The sequence below is a fragment of a genome, unplaced genomic scaffold, assembly GCF_019419815.1.
Source record: "Pyrus x bretschneideri cultivar Hongxiangsu unplaced genomic scaffold, Pyrus_bretschneideri_v1 Contig44, whole genome shotgun sequence".
In the NCBI taxonomy this organism is placed as follows: Eukaryota; Viridiplantae; Streptophyta; class Magnoliopsida; order Rosales; family Rosaceae; genus Pyrus; species Pyrus x bretschneideri.
Window position 1 is genome coordinate 1,307,870 of NW_025999768.1, and position 14,478 is coordinate 1,322,347.

Here is a 14,478-nt window from a genome sequence, read left to right on the forward strand (position 1 = left end):
TCAAGACCTCACAAAGCAGATCCAGTGAGTATCCTCTCTTTCCACACGGCTTCTCTCGCTTTACCATCGGAGGGTTTCAATATTGTCCCTACAATCTTTTGACCGGAATATTGTTGTGTTTGCGAAATTACTTGAATGCCCTTCGTGCTACAAAAGCTACTATTTGACCCACAGTTACATCATGTGTGGAATGATAATTATAATGAATGATATTATTCTTAATATTATTGGTTGATAAATTAATTTTGTTGGTGACGTCAGGGATTCTAGAAATCTTCTCACATGCTTCAAATTTGAGAGTTTTTTTTTTAATACATTAATTTATTAGTAAATTGTTCTTTTAGTGTGATCTAATCATTGGTAATGATAATTTAAATAATATCTCGTTTAAATCAAGCATATTTAGCCCTTCATTCGATAGTATGTGTGTTCAGCATTTTTGTTAAATTAATTAAGTTAACTTTAATCTTAATTATGTACTCCAGAAAAAAAAAACTATATTTTTAATTAGAGAAAGTTATTGTACAAGGGAATCAAGGGGGGAAAAAATGAATTTAGAAGAGAGAGAAAACATGATTTTTTTTTAAACAAGACATGCATGTTGTAAACTATTATAATTTATCTTAAGAGAATTCAAACTTAAGTGTAATTATAAGATGCACATAATGATACTTTAGTTGTGTGTGTATTAATAAAATAGGCGATATTAATATTCTAATCTACATATTACAATAAGAGAATGAAAGATAATTTAGAAAAGATTTTGTACAAACAATAACGTTAATGTGTTAAATTGTTTGTTGTTAAGGAAAATAGGATTGATAATAATCGAACCCGCACCAAGATGCATAAGCAGAGATGGAGCCATAAAGGGACCAAGAAGGCCCTCGGCCCATCCTAATATTTTTTTTTTTTTCATGCTGAAAAGTTAGGGTTATGATTAGGAGTTTCAAGGTTTTTCCTTAGGTTCAGCTGTTCAGGAGCTAATCCAACGTTTTTCCTTTTATTTCTCTCATTGAGTTTGATTTGAGGTTGATGGTTCTTATGAAATTCAGGTAATTCGTTGCTTTGAGCTTTGGAGGGACAGAGAAAGAAGGAAAGAGAAATGAGCTTTCTTTTTCTTTTCTTTTTTTTTTTATTCCTTTTCTCATTCTTCTTTTCTTTTTCTGTCCCCCCCAAAAAAAATTTCTAAATCAACTAGGGCCGTGATATCGGTTGACTATTGGCTTGGAGTTAAGTTTAAGAAAGAGGGTGATGAGGAAAACATCATACTATACACAAACGACGGTGATTGAAGGTACAGAAGACGACATATTGATTTTGTTGAAATCATGAAAGTGTTTTAGCTGAGAGTCTTGTACCTCTCTGAAGTTAAAATTCTAACTTTATCACTGTACATAAGCTTTATTACTTTCCGCTACTGACCGTAGTTTGGTTTGTCATTAGATAACTCAAACACATGATATATCTAAAAATTAAAAATCCGTTTTGTTTATTTATTCTTAAAAGAGCAAACTCAAGGTGTTGACACGCAATCACTCTCTCGCTAACAGTAAAGGGGCAATAACGTAAAATTAAGCATGAATGACTTCATCAATCTGAAGATGTGGGACCGCATATGTCTGCGCTCATCTCTCTCTCTCTCCCTCCCTCCCCCCCTCAGACGAGCCTATAAAACTATATAAACCATGTCCGCACCATCCATTTATTCCTTCAGCGCTACTCCAATCTTATTCTGTTACCCACCACCAACCTCCGCCGTGACCAACTCTCCCATGGCAACTTCTTACTTCCAACAACCGCAAACGCACCAAGCTCGCCGCCGCAAAAGCCACCGGAAGATCGGGTTCAGGAAACGATGCTTGATGATGGCAAAGCAACAGAAGACACGGTTCTACATCCTCGGACGCTGCGTTTCCATGCTTCTCTGCTGGCACGACCACTCCATCTCAGATTAGCTAACTCCGCAGTCACAAACTGACTGGTCCAAGTGACGCAGCGGAATTTACAGACAGAAGGATCAACAAACGTCAAATCCGATAGCATGTACTGAAATCCATCATCAGTCACCCGAAATCCGATAGCATGGATTCCTATAGATGGTTCTGTTCTTCAACTCCGGCAAGAGTCAAAAACTGAAAGCTGAAGAAAAGCCGCGGTTGGTGGCAGTGCTTTTGGGTCGAGGAGGACTCGATCAAAGTCAACTGCTTCATTGTAATTGTGACTTTAGATTTTGCTTCTTTTAGTTTTTGTGACATACACGTACAGGAATCCATGTACATATTGAGAAACTTGAAAGGAGATCAAATATCAAATGCAAAACAAATGGTTCACATACGTCCTGAACATTTTTGTGTTGGTTGAATGAACATATGGGATTAATTTAGTAGTGAAAATTAAGTATTTCATAAAACGAAAATATTAGGATCAATGGTGCACGTACACATGCATTAACTTTGCCATTTATGTTTATAAATCAACAAAATAGAAACGTCCAGATTAGCGCACGAATAAAACTGATTATAACAGTTTTCATCGTTCATAAATCATACTAGATGACGAGCATACCCATGAGAAAATGAAATTGAAATGTTGAAATCACTCATGCATATCTAGGTGGGCTAATTTGACAAATCATACTTATGAAAATCACAAAGCGGGGACAATCAGATTGGCGTATAAGCGTGATTGATTCTAAAACTCGTCTCCTTCATAAATCATACTAGACAATGAGTCAATTCCAATAAGAAAGAGAAACTAAATTATGTGATATGAGAGAGAGAGAGAGAGAAATGCGACAAATAACATGAGATACGTAAGTATAACAAGGATTACAAATTAAAAAGCCGTAGTCTAATTTGGTTCCTTGAAGTTGCCGTCAAATGTCAATTTGTGAATAAAACAGTAAGATGGACTTGTTGAGCTATTCTAATCCGTCAAGTTACCTAATAAGATGGGAAAGGTATATTGGTTGAGCAGCAATATATAATATACAATATAATAGTACCAAAGTCAGAAATAGGGGTGTAGATCACCAAACTTACCTACTTTCATATCTCTCTCCTCTGTGAGAGCTTTCTCTCCGCCGTGAGAGTCTTCTCTCCTCCGTGAGAGCCCTCCTCTGTGAACATATTTCACACAAAGCCCAAGGCTAAGGATCTCCACGTTCCCAGCAACACAGAGATCCAAAACTGGCAAGAAATTCCCAACAATAGCAGCAGCAGCAGCAGTGAAGCTTTCGCAGCCTCCTGATTCGGTCCCTGGTGTGAGAGCAGGTTAGTTCCGATCTGTTTTATATGATTTTCAGGTCAAGATTTTGGGTATTGATCTACTGGGTGGTGGAGAAAAGGCCTATGGTGACGGATCGGATTTGGGATCTGTCAACCTAGGTCGACCTCTGTGCTTTCCGTTTGCTCTGTTCCGGGGTTCTTTTTGGAGAATGTATGCAGAGACAGAATTCTCCTCAGGATTTCCAGTAGCTGGAGGAGATCTGCAGAACCCAAAAGTCAATTGCTCCAAAGATTTGCTTGATCTGCGTTGAATTGATTATTTCTGAGATGGGTTTTAGCTGAATTAGTGGAAAGGTTGTGAATTGCGTTGTTCTCTTGTGATTTAGTCTGTGTTCTGCCCATTTAAATCAACAAGCTTCCACTCTGTTTGTTTCTCGAGAAAATGGGGACTTGATTTAGTCTGTGTTCTGTCCTTTTAAATCAACAAGTTTCCACTCCGTTTGTCTCTAGAGAAAATGGGGACTATCTATGGATTCAATATACATGAAACTCCAAGTAGTAGGGGGGTTGCTGTAAGGGTGTAAGGTGGTGGTAAGCGGACGGGGCTTCTCAATTTAGGGTGACTCTATAATCGAAGGGGACTGGGGTGGGTTGGGGTTGATTAATTCAGGGTCTGGGCTGCGGGGGCTGGATCTGTAGGTGGAAAAGGGAGGGTTTTCATAATTTGACAATTTCAGTATAGAGAGTGGTGGGGATTACTGGGGAGATCCGTGAGAGGAATGTCTTGGGTGATCCATTTGAAGGTGTGTGAGTGGGTGGGTGTATGCATGGGTGGTTTTGTTTTTGGGGACTAAAAAGAGTGCTGGAGTTCGGGTGTAGGGATGAGATCTAAGACTCTGGGAGAAGAATGAGGCTGATGGATAAGTAGGTTCGGCAGAATGGTCAAACAATGCGGTTGAGATTTTTAAGGTTGATCGTTTGGGTGCATTGCTGAGGATACTAACTATGTGTTGACTAATTGGCCGAGTTGAAGATATAATTCAGCTGGCTGGGCGAGTGGGGCAGAGGTGGAACAGTGTGATGGCGACTAGTGGGGTGGATGATCTGGTGGTTCAACTGAACCAAACACTGGAGTTATCAAATATGGAGCAGGGTGTTAAATTGGTTGGGAAAGTCTTCACGCAAAAACCAGTGAACAAATGGGGAGTCAGGAATATTCTTAGAGCGGCTTGGAAAGAATTGGGTGAGGTGGAAATAAAATGGGTAAGGGAGAATGTATTTATTATTTCGGTCAAAGATGAAGATGTGGCTTCAAAGATCATTGAGCAGGTCCCCTGGGCAGTGATGAAAAAGGTGTTCTCGGTCGTGAAATGGCCTCCGGAGCTCGCCTTAGAGGAGTTGGAGTTGAATGTTGTTCCATTTTGGACTCAAATAAGGGGAATGCCACTGGGCTTAGCCTCTGTTGAGAATGTTCAGCGTGTAATCAAAGAGGCAGGGGAATTTATAGCCATGGAGGATTCTGGACACGCTCGTGGATTTGTGCGGGTACGAATCTTAGTTGATACGGGAAAGCCCTTATTTAAGGGATGTTGGATTCGAAGGGAGCCAAATAAGGAAACCTGGGTGGAATTTCGGTATGAACGGCTTCAAGATTTCTGCTACAAGTGTGGACGGATTGGGCATATCAATACAGAATGCTCTGCTGAGATGTCCGGAGAAGGGGAGGTAGCGTATGGAGAGTGGATTAAGGCGCCGCCGATAAGAGATGTGGTGATACCAAAGAAAGTGGAGTGTGTGGGCAGGGGGGAACGTCGGCAGGCCGGGGCGGTGCGCGGACCTGGCATCATGTCTGCACAGAATCAAGGTAGCTTAAGGATGTCAAACTTACAAAGAATGGAGAGTAATCAAACCATTGAGATTGGGGGAGCATCTAAGAGTCGTGGCACAGGCCAAAAAAAATGGCGTAGAAGAATGCGGGGGGAGGGAGAGGATTCGTCTTCCTGCTCTGAAATGGAAAGCATCAAAACAGTGGGTGAAGGACAATCGGGCGATGTTCAGGGGGGCAATGACATTCTGTCTGCCCAGGGTGAGGTCCCACTCTGGGGCAATAAAAGAAGTGGGGAAGCACAGGATCTGGTGCTCACTCAAGCCCCACAGAAGAAACTCAAGGGCCCGGTTACGGAGGAGAACTGCCAAGGTAGGGAGGCAGAGATAGAAAGGAGGTTAAACAGCAAGGATGGTGGGCTAACGATGGAAAGCGCGAACCGTGCGGCGGAGGAAAATAAGGAAGAAATAAGTGAAAATACGGGAAGACAGGATGCAATGGAAGGAGGGTTGGACCTTGATAAAAGTAGGATGGGGACACGGAAGGCGGGCAAGTGGGCTCGGGGCGGTGGCGGCTGGCCTTCAACAGCCGCAGGCCAGCCATGAGTCATATCTTCTGGAACTGTCGTGGGCTAGGGTCGAACACGACAGTCAGGGCTCTTCATGGGCTTATTCGCAAAAAGAGACCCTCTATGATCTTTTTATCGGAGACTAAGATGAAAGATCATAGAATTCTAGGGGTGAGGAGGAGATTGGGTTATGTTCATGGCTTTGATGTTTCGCCAATTGGAAGTGCTGGGGGTCTGAGCTTGTGGTGGGAGGACAATCTGGAGGTTAACATTATCTTTTCGTCCAAGCATATTATTGATGCTGTGATGAGAATTAAAGGGCAAACGCATTGGAGTCGGTTTACGGGGGTGTATGGAACGCCATATAGAGTTGAGAAAAATCTGTTTTGGGAATGGATGGTTAACTACTTTACCCCCACGGACATTCCTTGGATTTGTGGCGGGGACTTTAACGAATTCCTGTGGGATCATGAGAAGTCTGGTGGAGTTGAGGTTTTGTACAACAGGCCAAGGTTCTTAGAAGAGTTTCTGTCTTCCTCTCAGTTAATAGACTTGGGTTTCAATGGGCCGGCCTTTACGTGGAGAGGGATGAGAAAAGGGGATTGGGTGGAGGAGAGGTTAGACAGGGTCATGGCGAATGAGAAGTGGCAGCAACTATGGCCGCACTCCCAAGTTATGCATGAAACGGTTTTAGCATCGGACCACTGCCCAGTCATCCTTAATTCTAATATTGAAGAGCAGAAAGGAAGGAAGATGTTCAGGTTTGAGGCGTATTGGGTTGCGGAGGAAGAGTGTAAGAATTTGGTGGAAAAGTGCTGGGATCGGCGACATAATGGCAGCCCTGTAAATAGGTGGGTGAAAGCATTAAACGATTGCCGTTATCGTTTAAGCAGGTGGAATCGTACTAAGTTTATGGGGCGAGGTAGCAGGATCCATGATCTTCTTTCCCAGTTAGATTTGCTCCAGCGAGACTGGGGTCCAAACTATGATGAGATAAGGGAGATATCTCGGCGGATTGATGAGTTAAGACTCCAAGAGGAGAGTTATTGGTGCCAGCGATCGAGGGTTAAATGGTTGAGGGAGGGGGATGCTAACACTCAGTTTTTTCACTCTTCAACCCTTCAGAGGCGAAGGAGAAATAAGATAGTGAAGCTTAGGGATGAGAATGGGAACTGGGTGGAGAGTCCGGCTCAGGTGCGCCATTTGGTGGATAATCACTTCTCTTCAGTTTTTAGCTCGGCAGGGGATCGTAACTGGGGATCGCTCTTAGATTGCATTAATCCCTCGGTCTCGCCAGAAATGAATGAGGTACTAATTGCACCCGTCACGGAGGAGGAGATAAAGGCGGCGGCTGGGAATATGGGAGGGCTTAAGGCTCCTGGTCCCGATGGTTTCCAGGGGATCTTTTATCAGACATACTGGGAGATTGTGAGGGAGGGTGTTTCTGCTTTGGTTAGAGATTTGATGCAGGATGCTGCGGGTTCGAGGTTGATAAATCAGACTCATGTGGTGCTGATTCCCAAAGTCCCGAATCCGGAAGTTGTATCGCAATTCAGGCCGATTAGCCTGTGCAACTACTCGTACAAAATTCTGTCAAAGATTCTTGCAAACCGATTGAAGGTACTATTACCTAAAATTATCTCTCCTTCTCAGAATGCTTTTGTGCCAGGTAGACAAATTCAGGATTGTATTGGCATAGCCCATGAGATGTTTCATTATCTGAAGGGAAGGAAAGCTCAGAACAGATTTGAAATGGGGATTAAACTTGATATGCAGAAGGCGTATGATAGGGTTGAATGGGATTTTTTGGATGCGGTAATGGAAAGAATGGGTTTTTGTAGTAGCTGGAGATCGTTAATTGGTGGTTGTGTTTCGTCTGTGAAGTTTGCTGTTCTCCTAAATGGACAGGCTGGAAAGTCTTTTGCTCCCTCGAGGGGTCTCCGTCAGGGGGATCCTATTTCTCCTTATCTATTTATTTTGGTGGGGGAAGTTCTATCCAAACTGATTCAGGGTGCGGTTGACCAAGGGAGGTTGGAGGGTGTCAAGATAGGTGGATCCGGACCCGTGATTTCTCACCTCTTCTTTGCGGATGATACCCTTCTATTTTTGCGGGCTGATATGGAAAACTGCGGGAATTTAAGAAATCTACTGGACAAATTTTGTGTGGCGTCGGGGCAGAAGGTAAATTTGGAGAAATCCAGTGTATTTTTTGGGGCAAACGTTCCGAAGGTGAATGTTGAGCAGATGGGGAACGCCCTTGGTATGAAGGTAGTAATCAATCCGGGAACATATTTGGGGGTCCCTACCATTTGGGGTCGGTCGAAAAAGCGTGGTCTTGCTTATGTGAAAGGAAGAGTAATGGAAAAGCTACAAGGGTGGAAACAAAATACTCTTTCCCGTGCCGGTAAAGAGGTTTTAATTAAGGCTGTTATCCAAGCTATTCCGGCATACCCAATGTGCATTTTCAAATTCCCAAGCGCTGTTTGTAAGGAATTGGATGCGTTGGTGGCTGGGTTTTGGTGGGGATGCAAGGAGGGAGCCCATAAGATTCACTGGGTTTCAAAGGAGGTTTTGGGTTTGCCAAAAGACATGGGTGGTTTAGGCTTCAGAAACTTTCAGGAATTTAATGAAGCTCTACTTGCTAAACAGTGCTGGCGTTTAATTACGGAACCGGATTCGCTGTGGGCTAAGGTGATTAAGGCTCGGTATTTTCCACATAGCTCGGTATGGGATGCGAAGAAGGGTGGGCGGGCCTCTTGGGCGTGGAGTAGCCTCATCTGTGGCAGGGACTTGATTAGGGAGGGATCCCATTGGCAGATTTTGGGTGGTCAGGAGGTGCGAGTGTGGCAGGATAGGTGGCTTCCATCCTTGCCCCTTGGACACCCGGAGCCGGTTGGCCAGGTTGCGGTTACTCCCAGTCTAAGGGTCAGTGCACTTATCTGTCCGGAGTCGGGGAGATGGAATATTAACTTTTTACAACCCTTCATATCGGAGGAGGCTATGCAGGCTATAGAGGAGACGCCTCTTGGAGATTTAAGTCGTAAAGATAGGCTTATTTGGGATACGAGTAAAAACGGTGCTTATTCGGTCAAGTCGGGATATAGATGGCTGCAAGGAAGATCGATGGCGAGAAGGGATTTGCGTCGACCTTCTGTTCGTGGGGTTCCCAAAGCGTTTTGGAAGGGGATTTGGAAGCTGGAGGTGCCCCCCAAGTTACGGCATTTCTTGTGGCTTACTGTTCACAATTGTCTTCCTACTCGGGATGCATTGTTCCGACGAAGGTCCTCTCAAACCTCTACTTGTCCTATTTGCTGCTGCCATGATGAAACCATTGAGCACATTTTCCTTTCCTGCTCTTGGGTTGAGCCAATTTGGTTTGGAGGGGCATTGGGTTATAAAATGGATCGTCCTTCTCTCCCTTCTTGGTCGGACTGGATTCAGGGGGTTTTCTCTCCGAATTTATGCAACTCTGGAGATATAATGTGGAGACAATCTTATATTGCTTTTACCTGTTGGTGCATATGGAAGGCTCGCTGTGATTTTGTTTTCAAAGAGGTGCCCATTAACCCGTTAAAGGTCCTGGCTGCTATCTCTGAGGCGGTGAGATCGTTTATTAGTGCAAAGGCAAAGGATGGGGAGAGAGGAGGGGGTGAAGGAAGAAGGAATTTTCAGGTTACGAGATGGTGTGCTCCGACCAACCCTTTTGTGAAGATTAATGTGGATGCTAGCTGGTCCAAGACATCAAAAATGGGTTTTGTTGGAGTGATTGTGAGGGACATAGAGAGCAAGTTCGTGGCTGCTGCGCGGCATCCTATTAATGCTCCTTCTGCTGCAGCAGCGGAGGCTTATGCGTTGTTGCACGGGTGCAGGCTAGGTGCAGAGCTGGGTGTAAGGTATGTAATTCTGGAATCGGACTCCTTGGATGCGATTAAATGTCTTTCTAGCTCGTTGTCTATGGGTAGTTGGGAGGCATACCCGGTGCTGGCTCGGGTTAAACAGTTGGGGGGGGATTTCATTGATTGCCGATGGTCTTGGGTGCCACGGTCTGCTAATGGCGTGGCTCACAAGATTGCATCGATTGGTTTTTCGGAGATGAGTGATGTTGTTTGGGTCGTTAGGCCCCCATCTTCGTTGGTCTATGTATTGAACAATGACGGATTACCTTGCCCTCATTAATGGGTTATGGTGGTGCTGGGGATGACGCCTCTACTTGGTGGAGGGGTCGTTGTGGGTTATCCCCTGACACTGCTTGGTATTGTCTTTATGTTTGCCTCTTTGTAGGCCTTGTTTTATTATGATATGGTATTTGGTTTCAAAAAAAAAAAAAAAAAAAGTCAGAAATAGGGGTTGTGTATATGGGGCAATTGTCACCGTGTGGACCCGAACGTGCGCGATCTATTCATGATATAGACATTAGATGTTTGTTTATTTGTTAGTGTTACTATTATATTGGGCAGTTAGATATTATAAACATATTTGAGGTATTCGTCAATTTTTCACAAGGAATTTGTAATTCGTTGTCAGTTTAGCTTATGAATTTTAATTTCGGAAAAGATATTATGATTAGGTTTCAAAATGAAAAGTGAGAAAAGGGTTATAGGAGGCAACTCCAAATTTTTTTAGTTTTTTGCTAAAGAGAATTCGAACTTAAGACGGCGAATGCAAATAGCGCTGTGTAAAATTACAAATTTTCCTAAAGGAGCAACCTTAAAAGAAAGCTGAAACAAGTCCAATAGTTATATGGGCCGACGCCCATTTCGTTCGAGTGGCATCCCCAGCCCCCAAACCCCTCAGCGAAAACGACACCGTGCTAACCAGTATCACAATACCCGCCATCGAAATGGTTAAACCCTAATCTCTCTCTTTTTATTTTTTGAGCAGTCTGTAGCTAACCGTTAGACCTCTTCCAGTTCTCCAGTTCTCCCATCTTGCCACAAGGTAAAGTTCCTCTCTTTCTCTCAATAATATTTGATTTCTGTAATTTCCGACGCATTTTCTCGACATTTATCTGGGTTTTTGTAATTCTAGCTAGTGAAGATTCAAGCTTTTGGTACGTTGGAGTAAATATTGATCTGGGTTCGGTTCGTTTTTGCTCCAAATCCAAAATTTTGATTCTTTCATTAAATTTTTCACTATTTTATTTGTTTGTTAATATTTTTTTTATTGCAATTGCAAAGAGAACCGTGAATTAACAGTGAATTAATTGTTCAACTCCAGGGTTTTTTTCCTCCTCCACACAGAAGAAAATGTTGGATGAAAGCAAATTCAACGTGCACTTGAAATTGTGGGCACTTCGAATCCCTCGCGAGCTCTGCAAGGTCGCCACTCGAATACTAAATGGGTACTTTTCTCCAAGACGTCATTTCTCTGTTTACTTGCCAATGCAATGCCTTGTGTGTTATAATTTGGATGGAATTTTTAATTTTGTAGATATTTGCTTGATAAACCCCGGATTAAGCCGATTACTGAAGACCCGACATGCGAAAGGAATCGTTACATGATACTATCTGAGAGGGTCCAAGATTCTGGTAACAAGTGTTGAAGTTTTTGTGTTGATTTGTGTGTATTATTCTCAAAACATGCATAAATCAGTAATTTGAATTTTTGTTTGTTCGAAGCAGAACTATCTGATATTCCTGAATCAAATCTCAATGAACTGAAGGGTTTATGCAAGATTGAAGTAGTTCCATATTCGTTGACGCTTGGGTACTCGTATTGGGGTGCAGGTTGATCTGATGCTTTTTTGGTATCTTATTGATAAATTTGAATTGTCTTTTGAATTTTTATCCTGCATATGTTGAAAGGTGTTCAAACTCATACCACTTATTATGATTTCAGACCATATATTGAAGCAGATTTTGCCTCCGGGACTTGAGGTTCCTTCATCTTTTGAAACAATAGTTAAGTACTCACTTCATGATTCTGTTTCTTCTTCGCATCCTCATTCTTTCGACAGGGCTTAACAGTTGCAAGTTACAGTCTACAACTTGACAACCTGTTGTTTATCTTTTATTTTTAGTTTAGTATACAAGGTAGTGTTGACCATCTGATGTTGGACTAACACTGCTTCATGGTCCTGCAGGTCATGTTGCCCATCTGAATATTCATGACGAATTACTTTCCTACAAGGATGTGATCGCAAAAGTTATCTACGATGTATGTTAACATATCTTCACTTTTACTTATAATTCACACAGAGTGTGTTTCCTTGTATACATGCTCAAAATGTTTTGGTTGTCCCAGCTGGACTTCTACGCTTTCACTTTTTTCTCACATGGCCTTGTTGTCTTGGCAAGTTATTGTTATGGAACTTTTTGTTTTTGTAAGATTAGTGTCACTTCTTGCTATCTCTTTATATATGCAATTTCACAATCATTACAAAAATGTACCATGTCTACGTACATTTACATCTTGTTTGACCTTTTGGTATATCAGAAAAATTATCCAAGAATCAAGACAATTGTTAATAAAGTTGGAACAATTGAAAATGAGTTCCGTGTGCCAAAGTTTGAAGTTTTAGCCGGGGAAAATGATATGGTTACAGAAGTGAAACAGTATGGAGCGACTTTCAAGCTTGATTACAGCCTGGTCTACTGGAATTCAAGATTGGAGCATGAACATATAAGGCTAGTTTCTCAGTTTCGAGCTGGGGAAATCATATGTGACATGTTTGCTGGTATTGGTCCTTTTGCCATCCCTGCAGCACAGAAAGGATGCATAGTTTATGCAAATGACTTGAATCCGGATAGCATTCGTTATCTGAAGATCAATGCAGAAACTAACAAGGTTGACGATCGTATTCGTGCATACAATATTGATGCGAGACAATTTATTTCTCAATTGATGGCTGTGCCTGACTGTGATGAAAAATCAGATTCTGATGTCTCCATACTGAAGAAGAATGGTGACAAATGTGCTGTTGAGGGCAATCAAGAATCAAAATCTGAAAATGGAAGGCTAGCTGGTAATATACACTTCTAGTTTTGTGATTTTTAGTTCATGTGAATTATTTCTTGCAACCTTCTTAACCTTCAGTTTCTTGCAGTTGAGGCGAAAGAAGTACGAGATGCTGTTATTAGTAATGTGGGCACTTTACAGGGTTCCAGCAGGAATGCTGATTTATCAGTACCTCCTGTTAAAAGACCTTCAGATAGCTGTCAATCAGGTAATCATGGGAACCACAACTAGGTGCTTAGTCATCACTGAACTTGATGTAGCGACCAATGCTTAGGAAAGTGTTGATGACTAATTTATTTCCTTGCATTTCCCATTTCAGAGAATGGAAGTGTTGATGGCACTAACATCTCTGTAGCTGGTAGGAGAAAAGGAACCAAGACTAAGAGAATGAGAGGTCCCGAGATCTCTGCTGTTAAGACTTGGGAGCATGTTGATCACGTGATAATGAATCTACCTGCTTCTGCTCTTCAATTTCTTGGTACACATGTCTTTTGTGGATACTTTTGGTCATTCATGCCTGCCGTAGTAAGCGTGTTATTTTGTTTTGTTATAAATACCACTTCCTCTGTAATCTCTGTGTGAACTATATCTTCATATATTTTCATTCAGATGCATTTAGGGGTCTGATCCAGAGAAAATATTGGACGGGATCTCTTCCTTGGATTCATTGCTATTGCTTCATAAGGGCAACTGAAACACAAGAATATATTAAATCAGTAAGTTTTATATGTATCATTATTAATACTTTCTCATTCTAACTAAAAAGTTCTGATAATCAAACCAAACCTTTAACTTGGGACTGTCTGGCGTCCACTGGTCGCATAGGCAGTTGGCTTTTGATTTGATCGCATTCACTCTTTTCCTAATGAGCCAGTGCTGTCGTCCGCTGTATTCATGTTCCAGTTCTTCTTACACTTTTCCAACTATGTAGGTGGCAGAATCTGCTCTGAATGCCACTATAAAGGATCCTATATTTCATAGGGTCAGGGATGTCGCCCCAAACAAGGTATTAGTATTTGGAACTATTTATAACTCCACAGATACACAGATATGCTTTCATGATACTTACCGTCGTCTCATGTTTGATTCATGTCACAGGCAATGTTTTGCTTAAGCTTTAGACTGCCAGAAGGGTGCCTTATTTAAGATGTCACTCCGCTTATTGTGCTTCTCGGGAGGAAGAAGCACTTATTGGCCTCATTTCTTTTTAGGGTCGGATATTATCCTTCATTCTATTAGCGGGAAGAGTACGCAAATTCCAGGTCGTTGCTGCAGGTTTTCTGTTCACCAAGCTAATACAGAAATAAGCACACAGAGAACAGTCATAACGGCTAAGAAGGCGAAAACCTGCACTCTACGAGCAACTGCTGTCTGTTGAATTACTTTTAACCTTTCATGTAGACGGTGTTAGATTCTAAGAAATGTAACAATTTTTTGCATACTGTGGTGGGAGGCCTTTTACTTCATGGTTTGTGCATACAGAGAGTTGTTAGTGTGTTGTACTATCAAGCGTGACAAAAAACTTTCATGTAAGTTTATAATTTATGGAACACGAAGTTTTTAGCCGTTAGATCCTCAGCGGTCAAAACTCCTTGTACACCGGATGATAGAAGAATTTTCGATACAACTGCTTCGCAGGCTGTAGGGACATGGGAGGCATATAGGAATTGGTAGTACCATCTGTGAATTTAGCTTTCCCTTCCTTTTCCTTTGGAGTTGCGCGATATACCATATGGCACAAATTGGGTAGCAAAACACTTTTTAGTGGCGATAAGGTGTCAACTTTGATAGAAAAAGCAACAGAAAAATACAGTCTGCCAATTGATGGTAAAGTTGACACGTAGGTTTTGGCTGGAAAGTTGGCGTTTTGGAGTACCCTCTTTAAGTTTCCTTCTCAA

At 42.1% G+C, this 14,478-nt stretch overlaps 3 protein-coding genes across 10 annotated transcripts; all 3 read left to right on the plus strand.

The window, feature by feature from the left end:
* Window positions 1–1,650: 1,650 nt before the first annotated feature.
* LOC103929416 (small polypeptide DEVIL 13) lies at window positions 1,651–2,337 on the plus strand. Its single transcript, XM_009338610.3, has one exon. It carries the CDS (start codon window positions 1,689–1,691, stop codon window positions 1,956–1,958), a length of 270 nt encoding a protein of 89 aa, XP_009336885.2. The 5' UTR covers window positions 1,651–1,688; the 3' UTR covers window positions 1,959–2,337.
* A 1,973-nt stretch (window positions 2,338–4,310) lies between these two features.
* LOC103963932 lies at window positions 4,311–5,660 on the plus strand. Its single transcript, XM_048566956.1, has one exon. It carries the CDS (start codon window positions 4,311–4,313, stop codon window positions 5,658–5,660), a length of 1,350 nt encoding a protein of 449 aa, XP_048422913.1.
* A 3,641-nt stretch (window positions 5,661–9,301) lies between these two features.
* Window positions 9,302–14,150, plus strand: LOC103929415 (tRNA (guanine(37)-N1)-methyltransferase 2). 8 transcript variants are annotated; one of them, XM_048567254.1, is made up of 14 exons: window positions 9,302–9,516; window positions 10,505–10,561; window positions 10,652–10,704; window positions 10,841–10,964; window positions 11,054–11,151; window positions 11,245–11,349; window positions 11,462–11,524; window positions 11,706–11,779; window positions 12,059–12,587; window positions 12,669–12,788; window positions 12,900–13,058; window positions 13,190–13,296; window positions 13,512–13,586; window positions 13,679–14,150. In XM_048567254.1, exons 4-14 carry the CDS (start codon window positions 10,870–10,872, stop codon window positions 13,724–13,726), a joined length of 1,473 nt encoding a protein of 490 aa, XP_048423211.1. In that variant the 5' UTR covers window positions 9,302–9,516; window positions 10,505–10,561; window positions 10,652–10,704; window positions 10,841–10,869; the 3' UTR covers window positions 13,727–14,150. The 8 variants fall into 8 exon arrangements, 7 of the variants coding, with proteins under 7 accessions (XP_048423211.1, XP_048423212.1, XP_048423210.1 ...); XM_048567255.1 differs by having other exon boundaries at window positions 10,652–10,699; XM_048567253.1 differs by having other exon boundaries at window positions 10,652–10,673.
* The last annotated feature ends 328 nt before the right edge of the window (window positions 14,151–14,478 follow it).

Bases quoted from the DNA above. Each gene is read 5' to 3' on its own strand.
- LOC103963932 (XM_048566956.1), top strand. From the start codon at position 4,311: ATGGCGACTAGTGGGGTGGATGATCTGGTGGTTCAACTGAACCAAACA.
- LOC103929415 (XM_048567254.1), top strand. From the start codon at position 10,870: ATGTTGGATGAAAGCAAATTCAACGTGCACTTGAAATTGTGGGCACTT. The intron at 11,152-11,244 runs GTAACAAGTGTT...TGTTCGAAGCAG, and splicing joins TGAGAGGGTCCAAGATTCTG to AACTATCTGATATTCCTGAA. The intron at 11,350-11,461 runs GTTGATCTGATG...TTATGATTTCAG, and splicing joins GTACTCGTATTGGGGTGCAG to ACCATATATTGAAGCAGATT.
- LOC103929416 (XM_009338610.3), top strand. From the start codon at position 1,689: ATGTCCGCACCATCCATTTATTCCTTCAGCGCTACTCCAATCTTATTC.